The sequence below is a fragment of the Columba livia genome, chromosome 15 (assembly GCF_036013475.1).
Source record: "Columba livia isolate bColLiv1 breed racing homer chromosome 15, bColLiv1.pat.W.v2, whole genome shotgun sequence".
Classification (NCBI taxonomy): Eukaryota; Metazoa; Chordata; class Aves; order Columbiformes; family Columbidae; genus Columba; species Columba livia.
Genome location: NC_088616.1, coordinates 1,943,077 through 1,952,259, shown reverse-complemented (window position 1 = coordinate 1,952,259; position 9,183 = coordinate 1,943,077). Strand labels below are relative to the sequence as shown.

General features: G+C 49.4%; 1 protein-coding gene across 2 annotated transcripts; it reads right to left on the bottom strand.

Annotated features, from left to right (window-relative positions):
* Nucleotides 1–2,547: 2,547 nt before the first annotated feature.
* Nucleotides 2,548–9,124, bottom strand: GDE1 (glycerophosphodiester phosphodiesterase 1). 2 transcript variants are annotated; one of them, XM_065030676.1, is made up of 6 exons: nucleotides 8,770–9,124; nucleotides 6,286–6,461; nucleotides 5,023–5,128; nucleotides 3,998–4,090; nucleotides 3,213–3,424; nucleotides 2,548–2,834 (listed from the first exon to the last, which is right to left on the bottom strand). In XM_065030676.1, exons 1-6 carry the CDS (start codon nucleotides 9,022–9,024, stop codon nucleotides 2,687–2,689), a joined length of 990 nt encoding a protein of 329 aa, XP_064886748.1. In that variant the 5' UTR covers nucleotides 9,025–9,124; the 3' UTR covers nucleotides 2,548–2,686. The 2 variants fall into 2 exon arrangements, with proteins under 2 accessions (XP_064886748.1, XP_064886749.1); XM_065030677.1 differs by having other exon boundaries at nucleotides 2,550–2,834; nucleotides 6,286–6,457; nucleotides 8,770–8,904.
* Between the last annotated feature and the right edge of the window lie 59 nt (nucleotides 9,125–9,183).

Genomic DNA, 9,183 nt, shown 5'->3' with positions numbered 1-9,183 from the left:
CTCAGTTTTATTGTTCAAACTGCTTGCAGCTGATCTAAACCAAAAGCAAAATATCAAGTAAAAACAGAAGGAAATTTAAGTGCAGTCGTTTCTAACAACTGAAATGTTTTTACGGTACCAAAGGAACTCATGTGAACCAGGTTCAGCTTCTGCCCCATTTTCACCTTTCTGAGGCATTTTTACAGCTTATTAGTCACTCAAAACCAGTTATCAGAACTTCTTTTTTTTAAGAGTGACTACTTGTCAAAATTCTCACGTGTGTATAACCACTACTTGAGAACAAGAAGTTTACACATCTTATCCCATAAAGAATAGATGGGAAGTAACACAAGTGAGATATTTTTTTAATCATATATGACTTTGAGACATTTGATGCAGCTCCTTTTTATTCAGAGCCACAACTTTGCCATGACAGTAATATATATGTTTTTTAGTCCGTTTTGTACTACTGCCTGGTTTATTCCTCCCTTGTTGCTTTGGACATAAAACTGTCTTAGGAAAGCGGGACGTCATTTCCTCACAGTCGTCCTTTAGGTTACAGACAGTCCCAAACATACAGAAAAAAGGACAAACTTCACACACAGCACGAGACCAGAGGATTCCATTTTCTTCTGGTTTTCTGCCTGTATCACTGGGGAGTCCGGCTGTGAGAACTGAACACAGGCCCAGTGTCTGCGCTGAGGACGGTCACTCAAGTAGCTGGTGTTTATTTTTTATCTTTTTGTCTCATTGATAGAAGTTCTGAGACCACATCTGGAATATTGTGTCCAGTTGTGGCCCCTCAGTTCCAGCAGGACAGGGAACTGCTGGAGAGAGTCCAGCGCAGCCACCAAGATGCTGAAGGGAGTGGAGCATCTCCCGTGTGAGGAAAGGCTGAGGGAGCTGGGGCTCTGGAGCTGGACAAGAGGAGACTGAGGGGGGACTCATTCATGGGGATCAATATGGAAAGGGGAAGTGTCAGGAGGATGGAGCCAGGCTCTTCTGGTGACAACCAGTGACAGGACAAGGGGTAATGGGTACAAACTGGAACACAGGAGGTTCCACTTGAAGATGAGAAGAAACTTGTTCGGGGTGAGGGTGGCAGAGCCTGGCCCAGGCTGCCCAGGGAGGTTGTGGAGTCTCCTTCTGTGCAGACATTCCAACCCGCCTGGACACCTTCCTGTGTAACCTCATCTGGGTGTTCCTGCTCCATGCGGAGATTGCACTGGATGAGCTTTACAGGGCCCTTCAACCCCTGACACTCTGGGTTCTGTGAAGTTTTTCTCAATCTCGTTGGCTCTGTGCATGAGAAGCAATTCTAACGCTGGGACACGCTGGCAAGAACACCGATATCCACAGCAATACATGAACTGCGCTGCTGCTCTGTCTGCCGGCACAGCTTTGCCACAGCGCACGCCCAGCGCTGGCCCCTCAGCCCAGCCCCCACAACGCCCTGACGGGGACCCGAGTTCAGCAGCCCTGACATGGCACAAGAACAACCTCACTGAACCACTGCTGCACGTGGAGTCAACGGGACCTCGGGAGATGACGTCTGAGTAACCTGTGTCTGGGAACCCATCGGTTAAACTTTCAAATTCCCCATTTCTGTTGAAATCAGTATCACGTTCTTCTGAAATGATATTATCCAACTTAGTAATTCTATGTATTGTCCATGACGGAAAGGCGGTCTGACTGACGGTAGGGTTGGCTCCCTGGGAGTTTTCTGCTCGTGCTAATCACCAACAGTTGTCTGTACCCGCTGGCTCCCGTGGTGCAGAGCCACAACCGGCCCCCACACTGATGAGAACACCTGGGACTTCTACTTGTTAGAAAAAACATCAAGCAACATGCACTAATTTTGACATTTTACATCAATCCAATAAAGAATGCTGTAACTGTGAGCCACCATGTACCTGTTTATTGTAGTTGCAGACTCCTGATTTCACGTTGAATCTGGATTTAGTTTCCCGCGTATCCCTGTGAGCGCCCTTCAATCACACAAACAATAAGCAAAGTAAAAAGACATTTCAGCTCTACTTGTTCTACCACTACCAGCTCTCGATATATAGCTTTCTTTTATAAATAAATAAATTCTTGTGTTATGTCATGAGAAGAAATAACCTTCTATCCTCCCTTGGTTCTTTTAAACAGTCTGGCGGATAAGAAGACACTCAAGTTTTATTAATGAATTGTCACAGTCTTCCCGCAGAACATGGAGAGCTGGCTCGCTGGCCCCTGGCAAGACACAGCGCTGAGCCCCTCCATGCAAAGGCAGCAAATCCATCACCCTCTGTTTTGGCACCGTTAGTTGCAGGTTCTGTTTTAGAACGGTAACGTAGATGTTTAAGATGCCATAGACCAACCTGAAATTATTACACACAGAGCAGATGTTTATATTACTCAAGATCAAGGTGTGTTTCAAATTTTGCCACCAAGAGATGACTTTATAACCAGCAGTGAAACAAAACAAAGGAACAGTTTGAGAATTCCACAGCAAGCTGCGCTCGCAGCGTATTGCCCGGTTACTTGTCAGATCGAATCCTGGTTGTGCCTCAGCGTGGTCGCTGTTCGTGCTGCCCCGGAGCCACCGCTGTGTCCCCCTGCCCCACCGCGGGGACCCTGCCCCACCGCTGTGTCCCCCTGCCCCACCGCTGTGTCCCCCTGCCCCACCGCGGGGGCGGCTCTGGGTGGGGAGCACAGCGCAGGGTTAGTAGTGCGGCTCGCAGTCCTCCACCAAGCTGTCGGTGATGTAGCTGCATTCGAGGACACGTTCGTAGTAGCTTTTTTCCGCAAACGTGTTCACTGTCCAGGCAACCACTTGAATCCCCTTGGAAGCCCAGTACCTGACGTAGTCTCTGCAGGGAACAGACAGCACAAACAAGGCTGACACCCGTGTGCTTCAGGCAGACAGCGCTAAAGCTTCAACGGAGTTTTAGTCTTACATCGGTATCTTGTCATCTTTTGCAATGTTATAGCTTTGTGGCTTACTACTGTAAACAGGCAAGAGCAAGTTTTCTTCCCCTTTGAGATTAAATTTAAGATAATTTAAGATAAAAATACAGATTGAAAAGATAGACGCTTAAAATAATAAAACAGCATGCGGTAAAGAAACGATTTAAGCAAACTTAGACAATACTAAATGGAACATATTAATTCAATACACCGTTACCTCCACGTTTACATACAATAGAATGGTATTGCCTCCTGAGATTTTAGCAACTTCCATCACTTACTGAGAAACAAAGTTTTTCTGTATGAGGAAAGCTGAGACCCCGCAGAGCCGCCACAGGAAGCTGTGCAGGCTCCAGTCCAGGGCGACGTCCAGCAGCATGTACAACCGGAGCTGCCAGGAGGAGCCGAAGCGGGGGGTCCCGTCTCCGAAGTGGCTGAGCTGCCACGGCCGGTACGTCAGCGCCGTCACCACGTTCCCGTCCGCCTGTCTCATCTGGAACAGCCGGGAAAGGACGGTGATTCACACAGAAGCAAAACAACTTGCAAGAGGTTCGACACAGTGCCAGTGGAATCCCTTTCCCTCTCCCCCGCCCCAATCCTTTGTAACGCTGTTAGACAGCCCTTCATGGCATTTTCCTGCTCTGGCTTTAAAACTGAATAAGCAACTGCTCTTATATTAAAAAAAATCACATAACAGGCAATGGAATGAAATACATAGTAAATGGATTTGGCAAAGAGAATCAGGAAACAGAAGAATTGTCTACATTTCTATCAAAACATGAGGTTTATTTAACAGGTACCTGGCCTATGGCAACTGGAAGAGCAACACGCTTTTTCGGCAGAGCTTTCAGGATGGAGGGAACTGCTGCAGAGTCGTATGTGCGCGTAATGATCACAGAGGGATCTAATCACGTTATGCAGGAGACTTACGATTTACGCTTCATTTGTTTTTAACGGTATTGGCAATTCCAACAAACCAAGAATAATCTGGAACTCAGTTGTATATCTCAGCGAAATTCCCAGACAGAACTAAAAAAAGTCCCAAATAAACTCTAGGAAACATCACCTTATAAACAACGTCTGGCATGAAGGAACAGACTACGCTGCTGTTATACAAACGTGGAAATTCCAGGTAGACTTGTTTTAGCGCATCAACTGCCTGCCAATTAGAGATGAACACAGATGTTACATTTATATATAAACTCATAGCTACTTTACACTGCAAAATCATTTGAGAATAATCCCCTTGAAAAATACCTCCCTGTTTTGTATTACAAGATGGAAACGAAAAGGGGGGAGAAGAAAAACAGCATCTCGTTTATACCATTAACACCAAAGTGACATTTGGGTTGTTTTGCAGCAAAAGTCCTTTCCATGATTCAGTCTGCAGCAATGAGCGGTGTTTGAAATACTGTTTGAAATCAGGATAGCTCTGCAACCACAAACCGCCTGTGAATGAAACTCACAGTCCGTACTGCAGCGGGAGGGAGCACAGAGCATTTATAATAAGGTTACTAAAGCTCGATAACTCATTAAACCGTTTGTAAATTTTTGTGTAATTGTAACCTGTTGGGTCCATCTATTTGAAACACCCTGTATATAGTGGATAAAATTCTTCCGTACTACCTATGGTTTAATTCAAGGGGGAAAATGATTTCCATATTTTGCTATGCTAAAGCAATAATTATGCTGATTTTCATGAAGTGTTAACGATCGGTCACCTGTGTGTGCCTTCAGCAACGCAAACGACAGCCAAGCAGGATCCCGGTTGCGGCTGACGGTGAGACGGCAGCTCCCGCAGCACCGCCGGGCGTTCCCACCGCTGTTTCGGGATGGGGCTGCGACCCGAACCCAACACTCACACACCTCGCACGCCAGGTTTAAGTTGCAGCTTCCCAGGATGATGGAATGGGACACGGAAACACGTTGTCTGTGCTTTGACAGCCCAGCTTTGCACGACACCAGCAGAAGACCCAGCTTTGCTCCCATTAGAAGGGGCTGTCCCACACTACCAGTTTGAGGCCAACAGAAAAGCAGGTGAGAAACCCACAGAACGGGCGAGGGAAGGTGCCTCAGTACAGACAGCAGTACCTGACTCGCGTGGCCTTTGACATCGAAATAGATGATAAGATTGTGACGCATGGACTCCACAACAGCTTCTCGCAGCGTCGGTACCTTTTCACCCTGGAATTTGCTCCTGCGGAAACACAGAAATCCGCGGGACGCGGTCACGAGACACGTGCGCACACACCAACCACAGAGCTGCTTCCTCCTGAACACAGTTTGCTGCCACAAACTGGAGAGGAACACGTGCCCATCTCCTCTTCCCCCAGGATCCCACGAGACGATTGTGTCAGTCAAACTCAAGGTCTAACCTGACGCTCACCAACCCCGTGTGGACACCAAACCATCAATTTCAGTTCTTCACCTCCTTCCTCAGCCGCCACAAAACAGCGTTCAGTCCCCACCGCTGACCCTCCCCAGCTTTGCCTGCGCTCCCTGACCAGCAGAACAGGCCAGACCAGCTGAGGATGCAGGAGAAGCAGCTTCACACGTCAGTAAATGATTCCTGATGAGGTGACAGTGAGCAGCTCATCAGCTCATCAGCAGTGACCACAGTGGGAAGTTCTTGCTCAGGGGATCATCTTTCCAGTCACAGACCGGGAAGGTGCAACTGGTTCCAGACTCCCAGGTGCTGTAAGTCGGGCAGTTCCCAGTGCAGTGTCTCAGGGATACAAGGAACACACACTAGAAGCTCTTCCTCTAAAATGGATCCACTTATGATACTGCAGAGGTTGCGCTGTTATCAAAAATTTAGTAACGTATAAAATATTTTCCCCTGAATGCCACTGGAAAGGATCTGATCAGCCACTGGGGTCTCAGCTCCTGCCTGATACCACACAGGAAACATCTGGCTCCTTTTTGATGGCATAATCCTGATGTTTGGGAATTGTGAAATCACTAAATCGCCAAGACGCAACCAGTCAAGGAATATATGTGACTAAATTAATTTTAGAAGTAATTACTCAAGATGGTTTGGACACCTTGTGAAACTGCCAGTGTCTTTAGTGTTCTACAGTCAATTCAGGGGAAGCTCTTGTAGGGATTAACCTGTGGATTTTGTCCTTGAGAGCCAATTACCTTGACTCTGCTCCACTGTTCCTACTGCAAGGATGGGTAAGGAGATACAGTCTCATACGCTTCTAAAATCAAACGAGAAGTAATATATGGGACTCTAAGTTTTAAATTTACAACAGTGTTCATCAGTGATAGATCAAATCAATAATTTTGTTTATCAATTATGTTGTTTTCACCGTTGAAACAGTAATTTCAGAACAGCAATAGTTCATTTACCACAGCCTGTGTTTTGCAGCTGGATTAAGCTTCCTAACTTCATCAAAAGTCAACTCAGACAATCTTCCCGACCCATCGGTTGTCCTGTCCACTGTTTCATCATGCATTAGAATGGGAACACCATCCGCAGTAAACTCAAGGTCCAGCTCAACACCTGTTGCTCCGTTCTCAGCTGCCTTAAAAAATAAGAAGAAAATCACATACATAACAGAAGAGATCGCTTTATAGATTTAATATAGTTATACCTATAATTAGATTGTATTCTGGTAAAAAAACACCCCAAACCTACTAAGGTTCTTTGTAGTCATCTTGATCTGCAGAACAAAGTAGGTTTCACCCACATCATCGTGAGAAGCATTTATAGACCAACTGAAAGTATACAATCTATTTTATAGATAAAACCATACTGATAATGTCTCCGTCTTGGGATTGGGGCTGTTTCAGGATAAAAATGCAGAAAATAATCCTGTTCTCTTCTTCTGGTCCGATAACTCCTGTGTCCTTATGTTACTTCCTAAAAGCGAAGGGAAGCAAATGCCTAAACTTTAGATAACTTAGAGATTAATACTCAGAATGCAGAATCGGAGCAGGGCATCAGAGCATAAAGTCTTTGCTTGCCCAAGGAAGAGCTATGGTCCCTTTTCTTTACAGAACACAGGTGTGATATTATCTCTAAGAGTCAGATTCACCATTCACGTGCAGTACAGCTCGTCCACCACACGCAGGAGGAACAAAACCTCCCAGAAGTACCACTTGCCGTGTGTGTACTGAACAGTCGCTGTTACGTGGGCAAATCCCTGTTCCTGGCCGAGGAAGCCCCGTAGCAGAGAGCAACGAGCAGCCGAGCTGCCTGAGAACATTTCAGACACGCTGCTCCTGCCCTGGCGCTTTCCCAGGAGCTCCTCAGAAAAGCACCAGAGTGAACTGTGAGCCAGACGAATTGTTCTGAAGGCCAAACGCACCAGAAACACAAATGCCAGGCATGCACTACAGGTTACTCTAGAGGCGTCTGTCAAGAGCAGCAACACCGCATGGGGCTGCAGGTTCCTCAGCAGGAGCAGGAGGGGCAGGCTGAGCTCTGCTCTGTGACAGTGACAGAGCCCAGGGAATGGCAGAAGATGTGCCAGGGAGGGTCAGTGGGACATGAGGAAAAGGTTCTTCAACCCAGAGGTGCTGGACACTGAACAGGCTCCCCAGGGAGCTGTCACGGCCCAACCTGACAGTGTTCAAGAAGAGACTGGACACCGTGCTCAGACACACGGGGTGACCTGTGGGGTGTCCTGTGCAGGGACAGGGGTTGGACTCCATGAGCCTTGGGGGTTCCTTCCAACTCAGGACATTCTGTGATCTCACTGTCACAGATACACTACACTCGAAATTGTGATTAGCAGTCTCTCAAATGATTCTCAGAAACAGATTTTCGAACCTGGCTGCACCACAGTGCCTCCCGGACGAGGCAGCACTGAGTTTCGTGGCACAGCTGTACACAGTGAAGTTCTCACAGTGTCAGATTCTCCTATAACTGTGGATTCCCATTACAGAACTAAAAAGCAAATGACCTGTTACTAAGTCAGTTACTGTCTGCTCTGGTGAGACCCCCTGCAGTGCTGGTCCAGCTCTGGGTCCTCAGCACAGGACACACATGGACCTGCTGGAGAGGGGCCAGAGGAGCCCCAGGAATGACCCGAGGCTGGAACAGCTCTGCTGGGGACAGGCTGAGAGAGTTGGGGAGTTCAGCTGCAGAAGAGAAGCTCCGGGGAGACCTTAGTGCACCTTTCCGGACTTAAAAGGAGCCATAGGAAGGATGGGGACAGACTGTTTGTGATAGGACAAGGGGTGATGGTTTTAAACTAAAGGAGGGAGATTCAGGCTGGACATGAGGAAGGAATTGTTGGCCCTGAGGGTGGTGAGAGCCTGGCCCAGGTTGGCCAGAGAGGTGGTGGATGAACCATCCCTGGAGACATCCCAGGCCAGGCTGGACGGGGCTCTGAGCAACCTGAGCTGCTGAAGATGTCCCTGTCATGGCAGGGGGGCACTGGGAGCTGGGGGGGCCCTTCAACACAAACTGTTCTGTGATTCCAAGTTGCTGTCTGCTCTCCATATTGTTGCAATATCAGCAAAACATAGTACTTCAGTAGCAGTACTTCACCGCTATTACACTTCTAAACTATCCATCAGCACCAAGGATATAATACAGTCCCCACAGAAAGACTCAGATCTGATCAAGCTGTTCTTATCTGCCTGACAAGCCACAGCTTCCAGTGGGCAGGAGCCACGCTCCCCGCGGTGACGAGCGCTCGGTGCTGTCCGGGCAGGTTGTGTTGATGTATCGCAGCCTGTCGCCCGTCAGACCCGAGGGCAGAGGCTCCCCAGGCGCCCCCCCGGCCCCACGAAGCATTTTCACCCCGTGACCCCGGCCCCGAGCGCCGGGCACGGCAGACGCGGTTCCAGCACCACCCGAGGGCGGGTCCCCGCGGGGCTGACCTGTCGGATGGCCGCCAGCGTGTTCTCCGGCGCGTCGTGCGCTCCGCCGCGGTGGGCGATGCGGGCGGCGGCGCCGCGGGGCCGCAGGACGCGCTGGGCGCTCTGCGGGGCGGCGGGCTGCAGGCTGAAGAGGTGCAGCGCCAGATAGAGCACGGCCGGCAGCAGGCAGGCCAGCGCCGGGCTGCGGCTGAACGCCAGCACCGCCACCAGCAGCGCCGTGAGGGAGCTCAGCAGGCCCTCCCCGTAGCACAACATGGCTGCAGCGCGGCCGCACTGGGACGGCAACGGGACAGCCCTGTCGACCCCGCGGCGACCGCCGCTCCCGGGACAAGAACGACGGCAGCACCGCCGCGCCCAGCGCCAGCCAATCAGCGCTTAGCCACCCGCTGCTAGCAACCAATCGGCGCCCGTCTT